The sequence below is a fragment of the Argiope bruennichi genome, chromosome 9 (assembly GCF_947563725.1).
Source record: "Argiope bruennichi chromosome 9, qqArgBrue1.1, whole genome shotgun sequence".
NCBI classification, from domain to species: domain Eukaryota; kingdom Metazoa; phylum Arthropoda; class Arachnida; order Araneae; family Araneidae; genus Argiope; species Argiope bruennichi.
The window spans coordinates 88,177,551-88,205,063 of record NC_079159.1 but is presented as its reverse complement, the minus strand read 5'-3'; the positions used below and the strand labels follow the sequence as shown (position 1 = coordinate 88,205,063).

The 27,513-nt window shown below is 26.9% G+C and overlaps 1 protein-coding gene across 2 annotated transcripts; it reads right to left on the bottom strand.

Annotated features, from left to right (window-relative positions):
* Positions 1 to 9,585: 9,585 nt before the first annotated feature.
* On the bottom strand, positions 9,586 to 27,444 carry LOC129984106 (cytosolic Fe-S cluster assembly factor narfl-like). 2 transcript variants are annotated; one of them, XM_056093886.1, is made up of 12 exons: positions 27,364 to 27,444; positions 25,844 to 25,928; positions 25,680 to 25,772; positions 25,431 to 25,586; positions 23,743 to 23,875; positions 19,194 to 19,328; positions 16,649 to 16,785; positions 14,897 to 15,008; positions 13,645 to 13,720; positions 13,415 to 13,546; positions 12,265 to 12,422; positions 9,586 to 9,870 (listed from the first exon to the last, which is right to left on the bottom strand). In XM_056093886.1, the coding sequence occupies exons 2-12, from the start codon at positions 25,907 to 25,909 to the stop codon at positions 9,632 to 9,634; spliced, it is 1,437 nt and encodes a 478-aa protein (XP_055949861.1). In that variant the 5' UTR covers positions 25,910 to 25,928; positions 27,364 to 27,444; the 3' UTR covers positions 9,586 to 9,631. The 2 variants fall into 2 exon arrangements, with proteins under 2 accessions (XP_055949861.1, XP_055949862.1); XM_056093887.1 differs by lacking the exon at positions 27,364 to 27,444 and adding an exon at positions 26,410 to 26,475.
* Positions 27,445 to 27,513: the final 69 nt, after the last annotated feature.

The following is a 27,513-nucleotide window of genomic DNA, read 5'->3' as shown; positions in this document are numbered from 1 at the left end:
TCGACTTTTTGACGTTTTTCTAGATAGCTTTCAAAATTATTATAGAACAATAAAGAATTTTACACCATCTTAGATCTTAAATATATGCATATTTTTTTAATTATACAAATTAAAAAGCCCTAAAATATATATATTTTTTAATTTTATTAACCTTTAAAGATGTTTTTCACAAAAGATATTTCACAAAAATATTTTTATTGTTGAAAATTAAACCTAAAACGTCTTCATTGCCGCTGCTAGTATTTCATCCTAGATTTCTCTTTCCGTTGTTGAAGATCAAGACATGAAGATTCGACTTCATTTTCCTTATTGGATAGTTTTCTGTTTAAAGCGTGATTTAATAAAAATATTTTTTTAATTGTAGCAATTGCAGCTAACTTTTAAATTCAGAAGTAAGCAAAGATGAAAATTATTTTAAGTTCTTTCATTTTTAACCTTTTTTTTTTATATTATTGATATCACTGATAAAAGAAAGCACAAAGTAGTAGTTATTTCGAATATTTAGCTAAATGATATTTATATTTTTACGTTTGTAGTTCCACATTCCAATTGAATCTTTATCAGAAGCACTTAAATAAAAGTAAGACAATCATAGAAAAAAATTAATATTTTGCTGGCATTTTTATATAAAATATATTATTAACTAAAAACTATGTCAGATATAAGTTTTAATATGATAATGTATTGAATAATTATTTATTTATATATAAGAAAAATTATAATTGTAACTTGTTTTAAAAGCAGGATATAACCATTTTACGATTTGACTTTTTCGATTTCTTGGTGGGGGGGGGGGTAATGGGTAAGCTCCCCCTCTCCCTTCAGAGGTAGTAACTTTTCAATTCTCATTCCTAAAAATCACAGAAATATTTAACCAAAATTCTAAAAAACAAATAATTTTTTTTTCTCCCGTTTAATATTTTTTGGTCTAATTGCAGTGGTATATTTAAAGGGTATATTGTTACGATAAAACAGAACGCATTTATATTTCTTTCTAATGCCAATTATGACTCGAGGAAAGGAAAAAGTATGATAGCACCGGTGATACTCTCGATGCACCACTGACCCAAATATCCCATCCCCTAGCTTCAGAAGACTTTTCTTTTGCAGAAAATAATCGAAAATATTATATGCCGGTTAAAAGAGTAAATAAAGCATTTTATGATATTTACTAAAGCAAGATCGTCATCTGCTTCAAGGGGAAGAAAAAAAGAAGAAAAATGAAAATGAAATCTACGATCGCAAATTTCGAGTTATCATGTGAGAACATTATTATTTTTAAGTCATTATTTGTCTTAATTAATTTAAGTCATTAGTTTAAATCGGTTTGAAACAATCATGAGACTTCTCTCTCTCTCTCTCTATCTCCCTATATATATATATATATATATATATATATATATATATATATATATATATATATATATATAATTTTTTTTTAAACTTTCATTTTCAATTTTTCTAGTCACAGTTCAATTTTTGTCATAGAACAAGCGAAGTGTATCATATGAGAATTCTTTAAAACAGATTTTAACCATTGTATACGTGGACAGCGCATGGGCATTGCTCGTAATTATCGGTTTCAAATTATCTTATCACCAATGCTCCAATCCACAGAGACACCAGCACCAAATTACTAGTGAAAACATCAAATTCCGGTTCTTTCACAACCTGCTCATTTCCCTGACCTTATTCCATGTGATTTTTTTCCCCCTCGGATGAAATATTTGCTTAAAGGGATAAGATTCTAAATTATAAAAAAAATTGCAACTACAAAGATAGTTGGAAAGATGGTAAAAGGTGACATGACTAATATACATTTTATGAATGTTCGTTTGAAGAAAATGAAAACGCACACACACACAAAAAGCTGTTTTTATCTATATCCATTCTTCTAAGATCAAATAAATCCTAGAATCTAGTAAACGAAGATACGAAAAAAAAAATATTCATTTTAAAAATACCATGAAATAAGATTTTTTAATTGCGATTTATTTCACTTGTCGTTACATAGAATTACATAGAATCAACAACGTTAACAACCTTGATTTACGTCATTCACTTTCTTAACGAAAGCGGAAACACGTATGCCAAATTGCCCCACTGACTGTTAACTAGACTTTCTTGTTAAAAGGAAATGTTAAAAAAAAAAAAAAAAAAAAGATGTGCACAATTTATTGATATATGGGTAGGACACATCAACTTTTTAACTATGAGTAATAGGATCGCATGCATGCGTCTGGAAAGTTTCGAAAATAATTCCAAAACAACGCAAAGAAATGATTATAGAAAACCGTCATGGTTTTGTTAGAACTGGCTGCTTTTGGCGATCAATTGCTCACTTGTTATTCGACATTTCATGCATTTTTTTAGGCTATTCACTTTTTGTTTCCAATAAAAAGCACTGCGAAAACTTCAGAAAAATTACCGCAACTGTATTCTTAAACATCAGTTTCTATACTCAAGTCATAGCAGTTATTTATCTAGCAATGGTTAAGTCTATTTCTGTTTGACACCTATTTCTGTCATTTTGATTTCTCTTATATTTCCTTCCCTCTGACTGAATGGAAGTTTCACTGGCACAGCATGTCCTCTTCCGAGCATTTCTGATAATATTTTGAAGCTTCATTAATTAGCTAACCGAAGCGTTGAATTAAATATAGCCCTAAAAACATTTAATGAAAAAGTCGGAAAAGTTCGCATGACTGTTGTTTCCATTCAACAATAAGTAATAAGTTCTTTAACCAGCTCGAATTTTGTTTCCTCACCTTTCTGGTATGCAGATGAAATAATTTAAAATATCTGCAGCATTTAAATGACATAGGAATGACAACATAAAAGATAAAAAAAAATCTTTTCTTTATATCGAAACATGCTGTTTTAATCATTTACTTAATTAACATAAAACCTTCACTAAAGCCTTGTTTCCGATTTCATAGCATAAGTGAGTGAAATTTAAAGAAAATCTATTCTGATTTTCGAATTCCAATACCTTACACGCCTTTTGTGGAATTTTTCATTTATTTAGTTAGAATAAGAAATTGAATGATAGGGTAAAAACTAGATTGTGAAATATTTTCCACGTCAATGCATACGTGCCTATAGGAATTTCTTAGAAATTCAAAACACAATTGAATTCAATTATGTAAAAAGAAAATCAAAGTTACATATTTTGAGATATTACAGTTTACACAAACATCACTCAAAAATTCCAATGCTACATTTTAAAAATTAATTATTTCCTGTTATGTGCTGTTTTGCGTTAGTTTAGTTTTCCTGAATCAAATATAGATATTCAGGTTCAATTTTCAAAAGTAATCTAGAAATCCGCCAAATGATGTTGGCGATATCGCATTACTGGATCTATGATAAAAACTGTTTTTATTTATTTATTCATTGTTTCATTTTCTTTTACAAAAATGTTAAATAACAGAAAAAGTTCGCCCTTGAATAAAGTTTCCTTAAAGGTCTTTGCATTACAAGTGTCTACTAATTCAATTACATAATTATTGCTTGATACTCAAAAAAACTTTTTTATTGTGTTTTTGGCATTTCAACATTTCAAATGTAAACTACTCCAAATAAAACAAAATAAAACTTAAAAGGAAATACTATAATTAATTTCTCATTTATTGGTATTTCAAATGTAAACTGCTTTAAATAAAACAAAACGAAATTAAAAGTAAATAATATAATTGATTGTTCATTATTATAATTCATTTTGCACCACTCACAAGCCCGTTACGAGTATTTCAAATAAGGTCATATAAACTATTTTATAATCATGTTTTTTTTCATTTAATTAATTGCGAGTTAAAGAATTAAATTTCAAAAAAATGTAGTTTAAAAATTACGGATACTTTCATTTACCCTAAGTTTTTTAAATGAGATATTATAATTATTAAAGCATTTCGTACATTTGAAAATAAACGAAATTACATTGAGAAACAGATTTTTTTTAATTATTATTATTAAACCAATTTCCTGTTTGACAAAAAAAAATCATTTCAAAATCCATTCGAAAGAAGTCTATCTGCCAGCTGTTCGAATACAATATGATTATTACGAAACAAAAAGATCTAGATAGAAAAAATTCGTTACGTATAATTAATTAACATCTATAGTCTAGACAGATATCGAATTTTGAGCCTAATTTATAAAGGACTTGATTGTCTGTCGACCTTTAGACGCGTTAACTCAAAACCGAATTAATGAAATACAGTGGCTCCCACAATTGAGTATACACTATACTCTTTCTTCTTTAATTTTATTCTTTTTGATCTTGACATTTCTATTTATGGCTAATATTTATAAGAACGACAAAATATACATTAACAAAAGTATTAGGCTAAAAAACAAAACGGAGGAATCAATAATATTTTTATTACAGTAATTTTTATGTCAAAGTTGCAAATTCCAAAGTCACAAAATTGAGTATACATCTTATAAAATATGCGACTTGACTACTATTATTAATTTTCAAATGAATAAGTAAAATAGTTTTGTTACTTTAATTCGCAATCATTGATTTCCAAGCGAAAGCAAACTTTTTGGTTATCATAATGAGATCCAGAAATGAGACAAATGTTGAAATTCGGAAACTTGTTATTCGATTGTCTGAAGATGGTAAATCTCTACGAGAAATTGCAAAGGAAAATTCAATACAGTCACGGATGCGTTCAAAAAATTATCCAGAAGTATAAAATGTAAGGATAAATTGCTAATAAACCTGGAAGAGGAAGAAAGGAAATCCTTAGTGTCACGACCAAGAGAAGAGTTATTCGAGAGGTAGCAAACAATCCTAAGGTGAATGCTACAAAAATTGCTACATCTATTTCAAGAACAATTAGAAAGTGCATTTCTGCATAAACAATTCGAAGAGTAATCCGAAAAGCAAACTATAATGGTCGCGTAGCCAGAACAAAACCATTCATTTCCAAAATAAATTGAGAGAAAAGAATTTCATTTGCTAAAAGTCATATTTCAAAACCTCCGGACTTCTGGAATCAAGTAATATTCAGTGACGAAGTAAGTTCAATGTTTTTGGTAGTGATGGTCGATGTTATTTTTGGAGAAAGCCCAATTCTGAACTCCTTCCTAAAAACACCAATGCTTCTGTCAAGCATGGAGGTGGTTCACTTCTTGTATGGGGCTGTATGTCTGCAAAAGGAGTCGGAAATTTAGATTTCATTGATGGAATCATGGACAAAATCAAATATTTGTATATATTGAAGAACAATTTAAAACAAAGTGCCCAGAATTTGGGTTTAGGGTCAAATTTTCTGTTTCAACAAGATAATGACCCGAAACATATAGCTAAAATAGTTAAGTTATGATTGTTGTATAATTGTAAATTGCAATTGCACACCCCTCCTCAATCTCCAGATTTCTATGTGATTGAAAATTTGTGGGCACAATTAGGAAAATCAGCTCAAAAACACAATATTAGTTGCAAGGAACACTTAAAAAGAGTATTACAAGAAGAATGGTCGAAAATATCCGGCGAAACAACTCAAATTCTCGTCAACTCAATGCCACACCGTTTACAAGCTGTTCTAAATGCAAAAGGATATGCAACAAAATATTAATTTATCTTTTTCTCTTTTTGTTGACAGATTTTGGTAGATGTATACTCAATTTTGTGACTTTGGTATTTGTAACTTTGACATAAAAATTACTGTAATAAAATATTATTGATTCCTCCCTTTTGTTTTTTAGCCTAATATTTTTGTTAATATATATTTTGTAGTTCTTATAAATATTAGCCATAAATAGGAATGTTAAGATCAAAAAGAATAAAATTAAAGAAGAAAGAGTATAGTGTATACTCAATTTTGGGAGCCACTGTATATCCAATTTGATAGGAGATTTTTTAAGACAAATTTTTATTTCAATCGGGTGAGAAAAACACATCTAAAACACAAATTTCTCTTTGATTTCGGATACAATTAACCGCATGCCTGGGATTAATTGCCAAAAACTCAATTAGGATGACACGATAGATTCATTCAAAAATGCTAACTTCACGCCAAAGGTTAATATTTCGTAACTATTCTGTACCACTACTATGCAAAGTTTCTCGCATACCTACCTTTAACCGCCAAAAACTCACCACGGATAATTCTACAGATTAATTCAAAAATGCTAATGCCTACAGATTTTCTTTAACAGATTAAAATATTTAAAGAATACGCAAAATGATTTAAGAACCAAATTCCAAGACAGCAAATTACTTTAGGTTTCAGTAGAAATAATCTATTAATTTTACTGGTTGGAATTTCATTTTCTTGTATTTATTTTCGGTATGCTATCTAGCGCCTCTACAAAGATACCAAATCCTTTAATTTATACATTACTGTACACAAAGGAATATTGATTATCCTATTAGATTTAAGATAACAAATAATGCCATTACAGAACTTATCCATTTAGAAACCATTTTAAAACAGCTCGAAACATCTTACATAACTTATCCAAATTTTAATCAAATTTATTTTGTCCATTAATAATAAACATATATAACTCCATATTAATCCCAGAGCTAAAACATTAAACATCGAAAACGAAGCCCCATTGAAATTAACAGCGCTCATAAACAAATACCCGATTGAATTGATTGTTAATGTACATTTCGCTGGGAAGCAAATCTGCGGCGAAGTTCGGGGAATGATTCCCTTAATGGACTCATTCCAAGTGAACTGCAACCGATTCATTCGCGAATAAATATATTAATTAGAGGGAAATTAATACATTTAATCGTGTAATAGAAGTTATGGAGTCCAGGGTAATCGATACTCAAAAGTTTGTAGCAGTTGTAGTGGCAGATTTAGCTATCCTATTGTTCCAAGCAGTGCACATCATGAGGTGTCTCCTTTTTTAATTGTTGGGCAATTTAGCTTTCCATTTCAATACATTTTTTACTTAATCCATATATTAATTACTTTTTTGAATGCTTTAATTTAATTTATTTCAGAAATTAAATAAAATATATATTTTTATTTTTTAAATATGCGAATCGTGAAAAGTTAATTAAAGTAATGAAATTGTTTAAAAATTAACCATAATTATTAATTAACGACTTCCTTATTTATAAAAAAAATTATTATTTAGTTATTATGTTAGATATAAAAAGTAGTAAACTTCAAACAAATATAATCTTAAACCGGCTACTCCAACTGTGGTTGAGTAATAAGGGACATCACCAGCCACGGTAAAACCTTTCCCTAAGGAAGAATGTCCCGTCATCGATGGGAGGAAACAAACCTCCACCATTTCGTGTACCCACCAGGGTTGAGAGAACCAACCACCATACAGGAAGTTCTCATCCTCAATTACGAGGTGACCCCCGATGGGAGACAAACAAATATAACATGAAAATTATTATTTTAAGAACCTCTCAGCTGGAGCACAAAATAACCAATTAAATGAATGGTTAATAATACAACACATCATACACAAAATGATAATTGTTATTTATTTAATAACTAATCACCTTCAGACGATCAGCTGGTTCGTTACAATGTTGATCATATTTGTTTTTTGATCAATCATTTAGATACAATTTCACGCCCATGATTTAGCCAAACTGACAAACAGTAAAGCCGTGTTAAACAATCAAGTTCTCTTTATCGTGTACAAGAACTTTTCAAATGGGGACAATAATATAACATCATAGCGCTATTAGAAACGTAGTATGTTTCATATGTCTTCGAAATTTTCTAACACTATAACTTCACTTTTTTGCTTTCTTGCATACAAAGTATAGAGAATGTATTATATCTCAAAAAATTAAAATTCGAGTTTGTCACTCCACAGTTTAGACCCTCCTTGAGTTCGAAAAACAAATTTTTTGGAAAATGCCCGTCTCTCTGTCTGAGACAAAGATATTTCAAAAACGTGTTGAGCTAGAGCAATGAAATTTGGTAAGCCATGTTTATACTAAATTCGAAGACTTCTATTCAATTTTGAACAAAACCCGTTCAAAGTCAGTCCATCTGTCCGACTATTCGAATATAAGTTAACATGATATTAACAAAATGAAGAGAACTAGATAGATAAAATTCGATACGTAAACATGTATAAAAACATTAAACGTGACAACTTAAAAACGCAATGATTTAAATATATCAAATTTGAGTTGGGACTTTGTGATTAGAGTCCCATATCAAAGTGTAGCTCTGTGTTCAAATGTAATTAATTGGTTTATGGCCTAATATAAGGTGGTTGTAACAATCGTAGAAGCTAAGAAAGTTAATCGTAATCGAGAGCTATCGTAATATAGTGACAGGGCCCCCATTCTCCAAAATTCTACACAACAGCCATATTAAGGCAATTAGCCTAAAATGACAAATTATCCTCATATAAGGTCAATGTTTCAGTTTAAACCTACAATCTTCAAATTTTGACACTAAAATTTTCTCACGAATAAAACCGGTTCATTTTCTATATCCAATTGCGAAATAATTGCAATATAAAAAATATACCTGTTATTCAGAATAAATTAATATTTTTTCATAAAATGTATACATCAGAGAATGTATATATTTTATGGAAATGGAAATATAATTAAGAATAAACTATATATGAACTTCTCAGTGAAATTATTTCATAGTCCCTTGATATGAACATTCAATGCAACCACATTAATTTAAATGTGGAACGCATTAAGCCCTTTGCAAGAAAAAAGAGAACAAGAATTATACAATAAAGACAATACATATCTGGATGACATGCTGTTACATTTCTCAAGTGACAATAATGCCACATAGAATTATTTCATACATAAATTTCGTAATATATATTATTTTGAAAGTATCTCAAATATGTTCTGTTCTGTCAATTGATGACACCTGGTTCTCTAATGAAAAATAATCAATTACAAACCATTCATATAAAAAAATCCATACATGATGCGCAACATATGCAAACACATCACTGTCAAGGCGTGGATATAGTAATGCTATTTAGTAATCTGTCAATCGATAATGACTGATTCTCTAATGAGAAAGATATCCATACATACTGCACAATATATGCATACACATCACTGGCGTGGCGTGGAAGTTTGGAGAATATGTTGCCAACTCAAATCACCCTCATCACCACTGTTCAAAATGACGAGGTCCGTTTTAACCCTTTCTAAGGCCGTGGGAAGTATGCTTCCCACCAAATTTATCAATCTTTGTATGAAATTATGTAGGTTGGACACAGAAGTGTCTGACACATTTTTGTAGAAATTTGAATTTTTGAAATTGAAATTGATTTTGAATTTGAAATTTTTGCTGCAGTTCTGACAAATTTTTTTAGAAAGACAGAAACTTAGATGCTTCAGTTCTTTATCTCACACAAAATGATGTGTCTTGGTTTGTCACTTAATTATTAATTAACCAAATTAATTAATTAATCAAATTAAATTTATCTAATAAGCTAAATGAATCCCTTTTCTTATTCTAATTTCAAGCCTAAATATTTTAATATAATATGACTAGTAAAAAATGGCCCTTTAAAGGGTTAACATAGTTCTCAAGCTGATTCAAACTAGGATATAAATCCAATTTAACAAAACATAAAAAAACATAACCTAAGCAGAAATTAAAAGAATTTATTATTTCTATGTACAATTAATAATCTATCACCATTTCATAAATAGGGCGTTATTAATTTTTTCTATAGCATGATACTGCGTATGCAACATTTGCTGCGCTTTCTCGGATTGTGATCCCCCCAGCCATTCTTCATAAAGCTGGAGAACAAGGGGGTTTTCTCCTGGTTCTTTGGAAGGTAGGGAATGGTACAGTTCTTCTACTTTCTTAAGTAGAACTTTGGGATTCTCCTCCACAGCTCGGATCTGAGCACCGCCATTTGCACAACCTGCATGAAAAAATTTCCCGAAATCAACAATTAAAATTTTCAAACGAAAATACAAACTACTAGTTCTGAAAATTTTGACGAAAAATGTATAAATATAATTATTACTTATATTGTTTATACTGTCATGAAAAGGGTTGCATAAAAAAATTCATTCTATTATTTTGCCAAACGATTTATAAAAATATTTATACAATTCATTCGGGGGTTTTTTTTTTCAAATGTTTTTCTTTTTTCCTCCCCTGATAGAAAAATAATTAATTCAAAACATTTGCTGGCTTTGTGAGTAATATATCAGTTCACTAGAAAATCTGGAATAAAGTTTTCAATTAATAATATATTTTTGTCTATTGTGAATATATGTATCGAAATATAATTATTTTTGAAACATATAGTGATTAAAATATCGCTAAAATTTAAGACAAACAAAAAACAGCAAGATCAAGTTTGTTTCTGAGTTTCCTGTTTTTATTTCAACATTAACACACATCTTAAAATATCATGTTTTCTTCAGGAAAAAGAATCTGTCAAAATCTTTTCAAGCAATTTTCTATTGGAGAGAGGGAAGAAAAATGGTTCTTCCATTTTCAACCGAAAAATTCCTGCACTAACACAATATTCAATTATTAAAAAAAAAAATTACTAGCTCAGTAATTCTACAATATTAGAAAAAAATGTATTCACTTGTTAAAAGTAACATTTTCTAAGACAAAACAACTTATTATTTAGCCATCAACAAAGCAATTAATAATTATTCACCAGTGCAAAAATAAATACAGCAGATTTTTTTTAACCCTTACACACATTGGAAAGTTAATTTTTGTACAATCATATTGAATTTATGTTGAATAGAAATTAAAATTACAAGATTTTATATCCGAAGTTTTCATTCATTTAAATTTATGTTTTATTATCAAATTTTTTAAAAATATGATCAATAAAATTTTAATAATAAATGAATGTTTTGTACATCAAAGCTACAATTATAATTAATCTACATATACCTTTGGGAATTATGTTTTGATTTGAAAATAAAATAAAAATATAATGAAACAAAGAGTTTGTCAAATACATTAATCATATTTATCTATTCAAAGCAAATCAAAAATGAAAATTATAATAAAAAAATAACCAGAAATAAGACCATAGCAGTAATTAGAATGAAAACATGTGGGGGAAAAATGAACTGACTTAAATTATTTGACCTCTCTTTCATGTTTTTTAAATTACTTTTTATTTTTAAGAAAAATTTGTTTTGTTTTATTTTATTCAGGTTGTCTATCAAGAAACATACACACAAAATTATTATTTTGAACTGAATGACTAAGTTTATTTTGAAGCTTTAATAATTTAAGTCAGAAATGGCAATCAAAATTTTTAAATATTAAAATATCATCAAAACAAGTTTTAATATTTTAATTTATAATGTAATAGACAAACAAAATCGCTCACGTCAAAGGAAAGACAAAAATTAAAATTTTAACACCAGCCATTTTCCTATAAATTGTCCAGTACTTTTTCACAATTGTCCAGTACTTTTTTTGCATCATGCCTCCAAATATTTTTAACCATAGGTCTATAGAACTCTTCACTTTAAAGAATTTCTGACTCCATGAGTAAGATTACAAAAGCCAATACTATTATATTTAACCAATTATGCTGACTTTTATTGATGGGATGTTATGAATATATACAAATATGTGTTTCTTTTTATACTCAGTAATTTCGAAATTCTGTAAGCTATGTATCTATTTTTGCGAATATTCATCTATATAACAACCATCCATAGAAAGATGTAAACACGAAATGCCCATAAACTTTATATCCATTTGCTACTGTCAACATAAATACATCATTCAACAGAAAAAAATTTTCACCAATGCATACCATTAATCTAATTATTAATTGAAATGAAGAAATTAGATAATAGTAGATAATAGTAATTAGATCAGTATGACAAAAATTTAAATTGGTGCTCTATTATGCAAAATATACATTTTGCATGAAGAGTGATTTTTAATATTAAAACAGAATGCTAGTTTTTAAAACTTTTCTTCTGAGTAAAAATAAATGGAATGTGATAAAATCCATAACTTAATTATTTTTTTATCTTAATGATTAATTGATCTGGATACAATATAAAAATTCACCTCAAATTTGCATTAATTGAAATTTTAGATTTCATATAATAACTAACTTTTCTTGGAAAACTGATTAACGTATATTTCCATGCTTTACAAGGTGCATATGATAAAATACTTTTATATCGTGTCTACAAATTCAGTGTTGTAATACCCTAATAACTTTAATATACAATACATATTCATCAATCTACAGTAGACGTTTTACAATGAAGTGAAAAATACTTTACAATAACTAAAAAAAAATTAATATTACCAGCAGGACAAGCCATGATTTCAACAAAATCATATGGAGATTTTCCACGCTTTAATTTTTGTACTATATTTTGTATATTGCGGAAACCATTTGCTATAGCAAACCTCAACAACACCTTGCCATCTTTCTCAAGAACAATTTCTTTCATATCTTGATTCCTAAAAAAAGTGTTTTTTTATTCATGAATGATACTATATAATTTTTCAGAGTAAAATATAAAAGAATTAATTAAGTTTTGAGTTGGCACTTAACCTATCCATCCGAATTAAAGTGTAAAATAAAAGATAAAATGAATAGTAATAGTACAATTTCAACATACTATGTTGTATTAGAATATTATATTGACATTTTTCTTATTGTTTAAAATAATATGCAATACAACAAATAAAAATATTGAAATAAAAATGCAACAGTAAATTATATTTATAAACTAATTCTAACTACCTCTAAAAAATAAATAAAAAGACAGCATCATTTTGGGAATCAAAATTTTTGATTCTATTTAAAAGATAGAGTTACAGAAGCAATACAGCCTTTATTTCCAGAATAAAATTCTTTTTTCTTTTTACAAGTTTCTTTGTTAACAATTTATATAAATTGAATTCCAAGTAAATAAATAAATATATATATAAGTGAATTTAATTTTTAACTTAAATAATTTGAACACTTTCTTTTGAATTAACTTTCATAACACTCCAATAGAAAGTAGTCAGTAAAAAAATGAACCAATCTTTACACATTTCTCCATGAAATATACAAAATAATAGTCATTTACATAGCTTTATATGTTTGGCAAAACTGTTGTGAAATAATAGTAAAAGACATGAAAATTAAATATAATTAATTAATTAAAAACTTTGCAAAAATAACTGTAATGTGGAATGAACAATTGGGTTCAACTCAATATAGAATTCGAATCCTACTTTGATGATCTAAAATTGTTTTGATGTTTAAATTTCAAAAATAATAAAATTCTGAGTTTTAAAGTATTATTACACATATAAAATGGCATTATAGATTTAAAAAAACATTTCAACATCTATTAAAATAAACTGATTTAAAAAAAAACACTGCTTTTAATTGTACAAGAATCATATTAAAACACGTCTTTTTGTTAACAAATGCATAAAAATTAACACTCAATATCTACCTTAGAGTTTTATACTGAATTTCAGAAACTGCATCACCAAAAAGCTCTTTTGCAGCATGAATAAAAATATGATCACTGTAACCACCAGAGGTGCTTCCAGCATGAGAGTACAATCCAGTATTTAGACCCTCACTAATAAAAAAAATCAGATTAAGATTCTTTTATGTATTATTATAACTTTAATATTTCATGAATTTTAAGATATATAGTAAAGAATTCATAAAGCAAACCTTATTTGATCTAGATCTTCTGATGGCAATTCATTCAAACAAACTCCTTCTGTTTCTAGCATAGCATCAACTTCAACTATTGGAATATAAATAGATTTGATAAGATCTTAAATGCCCTATTCATAAAATTCCCCCCAAAATTATCCAATAATTATGTAATTATCGGCAGCATAGATACACTTTAAATACTAAGAATTATTCATATTATTGTACCAATAATTAAAAACTACATCTCAAGTACCAAAAATTATTTTAGTGATAAGTGCTTTAAATATTAATAAGAAATTGGGAAATACATGGGACAAAATTAGAGAATTTATACCACCATTCATGAGACGTTTACATAATTTTAAAAGTCTGCTATTTCCCCATGTTGAATCACTTCCAAAATTTATAACAACAATAAGATCTACAATTAACAACAATAAAATAATTTTCATAAAATTGCTGACTGATATACTTGTAACAATTCTTAATAATTCAAGATAAAAATGATTAATTTTGTTGAAATTTTGAGCAATAATTGGGTAATTATTTTAAAGACACATTTTTCCAAGAACAAACAAAATAGCATCTTGAATAAATAAATAAAATGTAAAACAGAATAAAATTATTGTAATAGATCCTATATATCAACTGAACATATATAAAATTTATTGCAAATAACTTGTGCTATGATATTTTAAGAAACATATAAATAACCACTATTAAAACTTTTTAACATTAATTCTATAGAGATTTTATGATTACATTGAATTTAAATTATTGTATTTGGTATTTTTGTATTTACAAATAACCCTGACCCTGGGAAATAATTATAGAAATAATTTCCTTTTTTTTATATTTAGAATAAATTATTAAGAAATAAAAATAACTACCTTAATCTAAAACTTTAAAAATATAAGTTATTATTCATTGAAATTCATATTAAATTTATGTATTTCAAGCAATGAAATAATAGTATATCTGACAAAGCGTAAAAAATAATACAAAGTGATTATTTAGATTTAGATTACAAATTTAATACAAAGTGATGTATTTAATTAATACAATCATTCTAAAGAATTGAGCAAACGCATTGTTCGAAATAAAACAAAATGCAGTTTAAGATGTTTAACAGATTAAGATAATATTTATTCAAAATGCAAAATTTGGAGATCTTTATTTTAATAAATAATATACCTTAAATTTCAAATAAGCCTTTTCTGTTTTAAGAGAATCATCAGAGAAATATGAAAGCAATACATCATACCTGATGTAATAACACAGTCGACATCTCGTGTTTCATATTCATCGTTATGAAAGTCATTTCTGGAAGCCTCTAACTTTTTGTCAAAACAAGGCATCACACTTACATGATATATCTGAAAATAAAAAAAAATCCTAAAACGATTAGCTATAGATTATATATTTTAAAATATGTATTTCTACTTCACATACATTTATCAATGGCAATGGTTAAATTAATATCACATTTTAATGTTAGGAAGGATTTGGAATTTTTAATTATAATTATATAGTAAGGATGATAATCTATACAGCTCTGCACTTTCAAAAAATTTTTTATGCTACAATAACATATAATTAAAAATTCTTGAAATGTGAATTGCTTCAGACTTCAGATTACAAATTCTTTTGAAATGAGCGATGGCTTGATATAAATTCTACATCATAAATTCTTTCTAGGTCTCGCTGAATAAAAACTCAGAGCCATTCAAATGTTTCACATATTTTAATGTGGAATTGTTTAAATGCTTAATAAGACATCCAATATCTGTATATTGATCTAACTAGGCACTTGCCTAGGACCACTTGACAGAGGAAGATCACAGGCAGGCTGTTTATAAAAAAATTATATTGTTATAATTGCAAATAAATGAATAAGCAAAAAAATTTAAATATTTGAGAATTAGCTATTTAGAATAATATTAAGCATTTATTAATCAATCAGATTTCTATCAGTTTTATTATGCTCGTCTCTTAGCAATTATGCTATTTATAAATACCAAATGTCTGCTTGAATGCTAATAAAGTATATAAGTGTGGATAAAGCACAATACTGAATTATAATAAGGAAATTTAAAAAGGACGTTTCCACAGTTACTAAAATAATTAATCAATTCTAAAATAAATCTTTAACATTCTATTAAATTAAAAATGTATTGAAATGTGAATCTAAATCAATTAACTTGTTTCAAAAAGAACTTCATTATGTACACTGCATAGGCCTGAAAAATATCTAAATCTACTACTAACACAGATCTTCACTCTAATTTTTACCTATTATTCTGGACCTCATAACTAAAAACGCATAGCTTCAACAATTAGACAATCTTTCTCAAATGTAATAGAATTTTTTAATTTCAGTGCATTCTATTGTTACAAGCATTCTTTTTTTATATTTACGAACCACAAAATTAGTCATTGTAATCTATTATAAGAAGTTTAAACTTGTAAGTCAATAAAAACATTAGATTCCTGAAAATCCTTCATTTATTTGGTCATTACTGTGCAATCGATGCAAAATTTTTAAATATATATTTACAATAGAAGCAAAGTATTTGAATATAAATTTTTAATAAATTAAATGTTGTTTATTAAAAAATTAAGCAAATTAAAATATAAAAAAAATATATCATTTTATATTTCACATGATTTACAATAAATTTTGAACTATGAGATGTTATAACAAAAAAAAATTATACAATATTTTGATAAGAAGAAAAAATTCCAACCTTCAGTTTATTAATTTTTGCTTATTTTGGACCTATTTTTATTTGGCATAACTACAAGACCTGCAATTTGCATATGCTATATTTTAGTTACAAATATGAAATGATGAAGTTTAAAAATATATGACTAGAAAAAAATATTCTAATTTTGTAATGGCATATATCTTTATGAAATTAATACAATGCTATGTAATTATTCACAAATCAAACATTTAAGAAAATTCTACAATGAAATAAATTTTAAGATCTTCAAATCTCAATACATATTATACCTGACTACATTTCAATTGAAGTTTAGAGGCCAAATAATCTTTAACAAGCGAACCCATAATTTGTTGAGGTGATTTTACTGTACTAATGTAAGGCAATACATATTCTCCATGAGTTTTCTCAGCATAGCAAACCCAACCTAAAAAAATGAAATATTTGATGTTCCTACACTTTTAAAATTGCTCTATGTTAGAACATATCACTTTGAATTTGCATATATTCACAAAAATTCTCTGAGGAATTAAAATTTTGAATCCCTTTATATTCAATATAGAGGAATTCATACAGCCATTCTGATAAAAAAGAACTGTTTACTTCATTTACTTAAACATTTTTAAGACTTTTCTGTAAGCTTTTACAAACAAGATCTAGTCCCACCATTTAAGAAATATCAAACTACATTTAATGATAAGAAATTAATTTTAGTATTTGTGTTGCAAATTTATATGTTTTACAGTATTATGACGCTTGCAGCAACATCAAAGGACAAAAAATAAATAAATTATGAAAAGAAATTTTGTAATAATACAACAAAAAATCAAAAACATTACACTATAAATGTTATAAAATCGTTACAATGCTTTTCCAAGATCACTGGTGATTTGCAGTGAGCAGTGGACTGTACTTTTGCTTAAACTTCTTTATTTACACTATATACACTCTTTTTGCGATGAGTAGTTCATATAATACATGGCTCATTGCGGTATTGCATTGTGGTTGGCTGTGTTAAGCCTTACAAACTGAAGTTGTTTACAGCTTCTGCGGTGGCTGAGGAGCCGATGCGGGTCAACGTTCTAATGAACCCCGGAAAGACTCGACCGGAAGGGCAGGTAAAGGGGTTGCCGTGATTTTAAGATTGCCAAGTTTGGCGTTAAGCGACATTCGCGTGAACAATCACTAAATTTTATTTCATTCACTACTGACAATTCACATTCACTATTTTTTTTAAATTCCTCATAAAATAACATTAAAATGATTATTTTCATTTGCATCCTTCAAATAAAAAAATAGTCATATTTAATGATGCTGGACCATACGATTTGTATAGCATGGTCAAATATGACTAGGAATAATAAATTATTCCTATAATTGAAATTGATCTTACTATCCATTAACTAAATTATTCAAAAACAAAGAATGAAAAAATTTGACATCAACAATGATTATAAATGATCATGAAATTCATTTATAGAATACGAGTTATTGCAGGAAATAATAATGATATTATTGGTGCTTATTTTTTTAATTAAAAAGAATTTAAAATACATTTTATTTAAAAATTATTTTAAGAAATATATCTTTTCTTTGCATTTGTATGGCATCACTTTATTTTTACATCCAAATAAATTCAATGTTATTGTAGAATGTCAAACTAAAGAATCATCACTCTGGCAGTAAAAACTTTAGTTTTTGATTTGGATCTTTGACTGTAGTTTTTGCCAATCTTGGGGAGCGAATTATTTATAATTTTATTTCTCTTTCTAAAATAAATACGAAGAGATGGGCTGGGGGAGGGGCTTGTTTCAGGAGTTACTTATTTTTGCTTTACTATTAACTTAAACAACGTGATTTTATGAAAAATAAACAGATATTTAAATATTATTTTTCAAGTAGAATTTAATAATAAGTATTTACAAATAGTTGCTTTTCTAATTTACAACTACTATTATTTCTCAAGGAAAAAAAATTACAAGACTCAATCTCAAAGCAGACCATTAAGTTAGCAAGCCCTAAGATACATTTTAAATAAAATCAGAAATAATCATTATGAAGAATCATTAATGCAATTAATAATATCTCTACTAACAACATTTTTGTAACTATAAATGCAAAAGACAATTTTTGAGACAAATGAAAATAAAAATTTAAATTTAATTTTTATTCATAAGGATAATTTAAACTACAATTTGAGTAAACTATCTTAGAAAACTTGCAAGATATTGTAGTATACAGCATATATTTAAAATGTAATTATCATTGTTAACTTTGCATAGACTCTTTTATTCTTATATAGAGCACAATAAAACAAAATTTCTTGAATGCAATGAAATATGATGAAAATTTAATATTTTTAAGCAATAAAGTTGAAATAAATACATGTAAGTCATTTTTTAAGACTTTCTAATAAGAAATTACTTAAACAACTATTACTATGGAAACATTTTGAAAAATCACTAAGATAATTCTATTCCGAGGATGATCTCAAAACCAAATGTTGAAGAGCCTTCTGATGAAACCCCACCCCCTCACTGAAAACACAAGTATGAGCATAAAGGCAGGCTACAGGATCCATTTTGAACATCATTCTATTTATTGCAAATACTTTTCACAATGCTACAGTATAGTATTTTATAAAAGAAATGCCTAAAGAACAATATCTCATTAAAATTTATACACCAAAGCAAACAACAGATGAAAGCTTGCAGAAATAGAATGTTATAAGAATAATTTACAAATAATTATAATAAAAAAATAATAGGTTTGAATAAATTTTTACTAGGAATATCAAAAAAATATGTATCTTAAAAAATATATGTGAAAAAGTACCTGGGCATGCTGATGATAACATAGGCAAAGCTTTTGGCTCAGTTTCTTTTGTTCGATAGCGACGAATGAATTCTTTTCGACTTTCGAGTAGAGTGAACTCTCGAGATATTGTAGTATCAAGAACATATTTAAAACCTAAATGCATAGAAACATTATTAATTCCACATAACTTCTTAAATAATTAATTAATTTAATTTAAAAAATTTTAAATGCAAAAGCACAACAAAAAATCATAATAAAATATATAGATATAAATTCATAGAGGAAGAAGAGAGATTGGAAATCCACAGGATGACAAGTAGTGTAACATAAGATGTACAACTTCCACATTAAGAAACATACATATATTTGCTTCGAAAATTGTTATAATTCTGGCTATAAAATTTTATGTTTATAAAGATATAATCTGTATCAATTTCCTTTTCAAAACATAGTATGTTGTATTAGAATCAATAAAATTAAGAATAAGTACAGTAGCAGACTTAGGTATTTTGCAGCCCAGATGGTGCACATTATCAGAACCCCCTCCCCTCTCTTTTAGTTAGAAGATCAATTTAATTTAACATTTCACATCAAATTTAACAAGTTAATTATTTATTTTAGGTTAATATCTTTTTATTTTATTACCTTTGCCAATATATATTTGTTTTTTATTTTTTATCTATCATGATGTCAGATTGCTGAACACCCAAGTTTGTACACAATATTAATGAAGCAGATGATTGGTTTTATAAATATTCTGATAATTAAGCCGACATGGTGGGGCATATAAGAACCTGATCAAATATACTTAAATATTGGTATTATTCTAATATTTTATCCTTCATAGAATTTTATTTTTTACAAATTTATTTATTTGACAAGAAGAAAATAATTTTTTAAAAAATCTACTTGCTTCTGGCCCTCTCTCAGTTTAGCAGCCTTAAGCAGCTGCTGAATCTGCCTATTGGAAATTCATCACTGGGAAAATATAACTAAGAAATCTTATTAATTTCTTACATTTTGGAATTAATATATTTTAAAGGAAAAAATTTGACTCCATGCAAATTATTTAAAAGAGCAAAGTAAACAATTAAAAATCATATTATTTGAAGAGTACATAAAAAAATGTTTAGATGGAATCCTGAATTTTAAGCAAGATAAAACACAGAATAGATATTAAAAGCTATTTTTAAAATCGTATTTTGAAGGAAGAAAAAAAGTTTGACCCAAGATGTGATGCAAACGATGTTTCTTTTATTTTATAAACAGCTAATAATAAAGTGACTGTTAATGAGTGAGTCCATTGCTTAGCAGTCATTCAAGCAGCTTCATTCTGAAAATTCCATAGACATTTGTTAGGGGGGGGGATTAGGAATCATTCATTTAGTCAACACATCAAATGTATTTAATGCACTTACAAAATTCTTTACACAAATGTTTTTGAATAATAATTTCATTTTTCTCCTTTCAACTTTCTGAAATTGCTTGAATTTCAACAATTTGTATTTGCAATGATAATTAGATGTATATAGCTGTGTATAATTATGAATACAATGGAAGATATATCGGTCTACATAGGCTGTTGTCCTATTAAAAATATCTGAGAAATGGTTCTCATAGATTAACTAACAAAAGATGTAGTAGAAAATATCATGCATATTGCCAAGAGTGTAAGAAATTTTTTAAAAGATTAGTATTTACAATGCACTTTAGATGTAAATATATAATAATGTTAAAACTTTTCTCTCTCTGCATTGAAATCTTCCCTATCCATAGTGTTCATAAACATTCAACTCGGAACAAATTATAAAATCCGGCTGAAACAAACTGTGATCCACAAATGGAAAAGAATGCAATGGGAAATACAAAATGAAAAACTTGCAGAAAGAAAATATTTGCAATAACCTTCAATTTAGTCCATAAAAGAAGAATATAATGAATCAGCAAAATATAAAATAATAAAAATTGTAGATCTGAGCTCATTGACCTTTGTTACATATTCATATTTAGGTTTATTCATACATCAATAAATCAATCAATTTAAACATATAACAAAACCCTGTTATACCTTGAAACAGAAATTAGAATTTTGTATTCAATAATGATGAAAACCAAAAATATAAGGATATTTTTTAATACTTTGCAACATTTTAGATAGCATAAGGACGATTATGTTATAGGTGCCAAACATTGAAAATGAACCTAAATAGAGTATTGGAAGTGCAGCACATAAACATGCCATCACATGTTAACATATTTAATGCAAATATTAGGAATTTAGCATATTTAAAGATTTTGGTGGGCAATACAAAAACTACAAATTTTTTGCTTATTAATGACCTAGGATAGCAATAGTATAAAAACTGGTAGGTTAGTATGGTAAAAATACTAAAACATATTTTTTTCAGGTGACAATATTTTAAGAAAATAAATATTTCCATAAGGTTGGAAATCACTTAAACTTACACAGAATGAAGTAAAAGAGTTCTATATAATGATTATCTTTAAATATGAGCATTTTATGAACATTTTAAAACCATGAATAAAAGTTAGAAGTCACTAAAATAAATTTTAATATAAATAAATATATAATAAAACATTATTAAAAAAATATAAACTCAGGAAAAGTAGAAATCATTCATTGACTGCAACAGCTGAAGGATATCACTTTCTTGAAAAAAAATTGTAAACATTTCAAATGGCATGGAAAGTGAAAAGCAAATCATGCATATATTCTATATAAAACATTATTTTTCTGACAAATCATAATAATTAAAAACAACTGAATCAGGAAACATAAAAACGAAAATTTTCATGTTTTAGCTTTTTATAATTATTTTAAAATTTTTTATTCACTCTGAATTGACAATAATAGAGCTTATGATTAGTTATTTCAAAGTCGATTATAGATTATATCAATAATATTATTAATAAAACATTTTTTGAAATAATGTAGTATAAAAACAACTGATTGTATTATATCACATTTGTAACTTTGTTTCTGTATTAAATCAGAACTTATTTAACAGATTCAGAGTTACAACTATTTGGTTTTCAGAGCTCTTTACTTTTACAGTACGTTATTTCAAAAATATTTTTGTAAATAATTTTGTTTGGTACTAAACTAACAAACTAATCTTATTTAAAACCATTTAAAATTATTTTATAAAAATAAAGGAAGATTCCAATTTTTATGCCGAACATATAGTTATTTTCTTTAATATGTGAGCAAGATAGGCAATAGATCTTTCAAATAATAAAAAAGAATATATATCTATTCATGTTCTACAAGACAGAGTATTTGAACTACAACTAACAGATTTGGCATAGACATATTTTGTAGGGTTGGAATGTATATCTCTAAGTAATAAAATTTTTATTAGAAATTTAACATTTTCCCATCATAACTTTCAAAAATATTTGTGCAAAAAGATAAATTTTACACTATTTTAAGATTTAAAAAATTGTCTTTTTAAAAATATCAATTTAGTTCTTGTGCCATTTCTTTTGTGAATTTTGATAATTTTTTAAGTATTTTTTGTCTGTGATTTTCAACAAAATTTAACATTATTGCAATGAAATTCAAATCATTTTCATTTTTAGTAACATTTAATCATTTGATTTTCTGCTGTTACTGAAAGGTACCCTACTAGAAGAAGACATTGGACCATATTTCCATGATATTATTCAATTTTCTGAATGCTCAATTATTTTAAAAAAATGTAGTCACAATGTTGCTGGGCATTTTACAGTAATAGAATAAGAACGAAAGATTCTACCTGTTATCTGTGTAGTTCATAGAAGAAGCAAGAAAGTAAAGCTACAAAACAGTGAAACACAATATTCATTTAGAAAATGGATTAACTAGGCAGTTATGTCTTCATTGGCATTGTGATGTCGTGGGAATTAATGCGATGTTCTATATCACTGTTATTCCAGAATTTGTTTCAGAATAATATATGTTTGTTTGTTTCTTATGGCACTTGCCACTGACAAGCCCGCTGTTATGAAGACAGCGATTTAAGCCTGAGGGGGAACGTCTCTTATTTTTTATAGCAGCGCCAACTAGGGCCAAGAGTATGACTTTGCCACTCACGCATCATTCATTCGCTTGCACAACCCCTTTTTACAGGAGGGCACATTCACACATCTCACAGATAGAACAACAGAAGAACAACCATGCCCAAACCGGGACTCGAACCCGGGACGCCCAGATCACGGGGAAGACGCGCTACCCCTATGCCAGGACGCCGGCAGAATAATATATGAATAAACAGAATAGATATAAGACTATTAAAATAGCACAGCTAAAATGTCTTCACAAACTGAAGTTTAAAAATCAGGGAATCAAGAACATTTGTGCAACAAGAGATTTAATAGAAATTAAACATGGCCAATATTCATGCTAGATGGACATTAAAAAAAAAAACAAAGAGGCCAGTAATAATAAAATAAAGAATATTCTCTGTCAAATGAAAAACATATTGAGAAAAATATGTCCTTGTATAGAATTTTTAGAACATTAAATCAACATATGATAACATTTGAAACAATGCAATGAACTTACCTAATCTGTGAAAAAATGCTGTTAATTTTTTAGCAGCTGTTTCAACATCAAGATTGTACTTAGCAGCTAAAGAAGCTCTTGACTGAGGTGAAATTGAAACTATAAGAGTTTTTATCTTTTCTGTCTCATTGCACTGAAAAAATTGAAGATACATAATCATGTAATATATTTGCATTTTAAATTAAGATAAAAAGGAAGAACAATGGATTAATTAAATAGTGTATATCAATCACATTTAACACAGATTTATTGAAATAAATAATCATTTAGCATATAATTAATTCTGTATATATTAATAAAAATAACAATCCATTCTTTCATTTTAAAATTATTTAATTGCATTTTATTTTCATAAAAAAGAAATCACCATCATAAGAGTAAAATAATTAAGCAATAAACATTGCATTTACTCAAAAATGGGGAAAACTTACAATTTATAAAATGAAAATGTAAGCATCTTATCACAATGTTGATTAACACACGCTAAAAGCACTTTGAGTATTATATGGCAAGTAATCTGGTTGTGACAAAAGAGGTATTTAATTTTGAATTTGAAAATATAGAAGATAAGCATGCATATTTCAATGCCTTTATTTTAAATAAAATAATTTTCTTAAAAAATATACTCATATAAAACTACTGATAACTCCCAGTAGACTAAAATGAATTTCTACAAAAGCTTAAAACAATATAATGTGCATAGAAACAAGTATATCATTGTTAGATCAACTTCTTGAGCTAAAATATTAGGTGAAAATCATTAAAAAATAATATTTCAATATTATGAAATCCAAAATATGAATAGCATTTGAATTTTTGATGTGTTGTTTACTGTGTGTGCATTAAAATTGAAATATATATAAATAAATAATCAATTAATGGTCATATATATATATATATATATATATATATATATATATATATATATATATATATATATATATATATATATATATATATATATATATATATATATATATATATGATCAGCATCACTGAAAATTCCTAATAGCAAAATTCAATATTCAAAACTATTATCACTTAATGGAGAATTCATTAGAAAAATTATTTGAATTACAAAGATATTGAAAATACATATTCTGATTTCCTTTCAATTACTAAGCTTTAAATACATTTAATATGAACAATATTCATTCAACATTCCAATTCAATAAAAAAATACAGCTGTCCATGTTATCTTAGCTATTTATTTGGCTTTGTCTTACGGAAATATATCCTCTTTATTCCTGTAAAGTACTAAGTGGATTCCAAAATTAAATTGCTATATTGCTCGTGACATATCATCACATTTATATTAAAATAATATAAATCAAATATGCCCAAAAATATTATTAGTAGAAAATATTTGTATAGGTAGACTGCAGCTGCTTTCAAATTGTTATATGTGATCATCTGACAGAATTTAAGCCACTGAACACAAAATAAAAAGTCAAATTTATTAATCAGGTTGCACCATCAAAACATAATATTATGATTTTTTTACCAATGATACTTTGATATAACAGTGAAGATATTGTAAGCCACTAAGCATTGGTGAATTACAAAGTTAAAATTAGAAATTCATTGTATTTCAAAATGATGATATAGTAATACTAACAATCTTTACACATATTAACACTAAATTGTAATTACGGATAAAAAAAAATTCTAAATGATAAATTACAAACCATTTCATGCTTTTTATTTTCCTCTATAATGCGATAAAGCTCTTCTTGACTCTGTTGGGTGATCAAAATACTTTCAGTGGATGTTATGCATCCACTACATGCTAAGCAATCATTTAAAGTAATTTTTGCTTTTTCTAATTTTGCCTTTGAACCATCCTACATAAAAGAAACACAAGAATATATTTAAAATGAAATTTTTAAAAAGTGATAAATTACATCTACAATTCTCTGCAATTAAAAAAAACTAACTTCATTTTTCTCAAAGTAATCTCCTTCATCTGTGACAATTATAGATCCTCCTTTACTCTCTTTCTTCTCGAGTTTAACTGGTTTAATACATTCCTGAAATGTATAATATTCTTAATTTGTAGCAGTTATGTTTGATTAGAATAATCATTTTCAAAAAAAATTACCTGAGATGGTGTGATAAAATCATTCAAGTCTATCAACTGTAGAGCACCACTGAACATGCTAGCCATGATGATGATTTCATCAAATCTACAAGTATTTAAACAATATATCAATAACCGTATAATGCATTTTTAATAAACTTTAAATGAAAAGAAGATTGATAATTATTTTTTTTTTTCAAATCAGTATAAAAAATTAAGGTACTTTTTCGTTAGCCGGGTGCAAGTGAAAAATCGTCAAACAATGTAGATTTCCGCCAACTTCGCGTTTGGTTCACATTACATTAGCCGGGCACAAGCAAAAAAATCACCCAATGATGTAAAATTTCGCCAAATTCGCATTTGGCTCATGATTAGTAACATTTGCGCCCGGCTAATGGAAAAGTACCAAAATGTAAAGATGAAATGATGTTACATATAACTTCATTTGTAACAACTTTTTTAATTATTATTTAATATTAAAAATTTTTGCATTTATGATTTGAAAGCAATGAAGTCTAAGCTACAATGAATCAGTGAAACAATAACAGTCTTTCACTACCATATAAGAAAGAGAAATGAACTCTTACGTAGGCAATGGTCTAGGGATGCCATAACATTGAAGAATGTAGAGTCCCTCAAGATTTTTTGTAATTTTTTTTCCTAGTTATTTAATTTTATGCTGTCATTTAATTATAGAGACAGTGCAATAGTTTAGAACATCATTCTAATAATATTCCTACTTGATTATCATTTGCAATTTTTATACTATGTTATTTTATAATTCTAAAAAAGAAGATACTTTATAATTCTTTTTAAATGTCTACTCCTATAATCAAATATCTTTTAAATTGTACTATAAAACTTTGACTTTTTTTATTGTTTTGCTAACCTTATTTTTAAATCTCAGTTTTACATTTTTTTTTCTTTGTGCATAACATACTGAAACAATCTTTTAGAAAGTGATCGGCATTTAAGGGGTTTTTTTTTATCAAAATTTGCTACTTAAAACTAGTTATATACAGCATAAATTAAAATCGATAAAAAAAAATATTTCACTTCGAAATATTTGATGGACAAAGGGGGCCTCCTTAATTCAACTCTAATTACAACTGATTAAATTCAAATGTAGCTTTCGATTTTACAAAGAAAGGAGAGTAAAAAAATATTTAATTTTTACTATGAGGAACAGAGAGCTACATCTACTAAGAGAACATTTTTTTTTTTTTTTTTTAATCAGGAAAAGAAGTAGATCTGCGACAGGATGCTACATAAAAAAACTTATTTTTAGTTGAGGTCGAGATTTGAGCTTTAAAATTTTTGACCATGTCCTTTCTGTTTTCAAAAAATGTCATGACTTTATAACGTATATGCAAAAAACAAATAGTTTCTTTAAAAACCCATTAATTAGATCTCAGCAGACAAGTTTCGTAATTCGCTTATGAAGATTTAAAAATATATAGCTGGATAAATAAAATTATCATTTTCTAAATTTTACAGAGAGTTAAAAAAAAAGACTCATATTTAATCTGAAAACAAAATACCTGTATTTCTAGTCTTAAATTCAATACTTGCGTAATCATTCAGCAAAGCAGACTAGCAATGTTTATTTACATTCAAATTTTGCGGTTGTTACCAATAATAGGGTTTTAACTGTTTCGTTTTGTTATAAAATATGAAAATAAAATAAAACT

Excerpts from the sequence above, each read along its gene's own strand:
- LOC129984106 (XM_056093886.1), bottom strand. The coding sequence starts at position 25,909 with ATGGCTAGCATGTTCAGTGGTGCTCTACAGTTGATAGACTTGAATGAT. Across the intron at positions 25,587-25,679 it reads ATTACTTTGAGAAAAATGAA|GATGGTTCAAAGGCAAAATT; the intron begins GTTAGTTTTTTT and ends TCTTTTATGTAG. Across the intron at positions 12,423-13,414 it reads ATTCAGTATAAAACTCTAAG|GAATCAAGATATGAAAGAAA; the intron begins GTAGATATTGAG and ends CACTTTTTTTAG.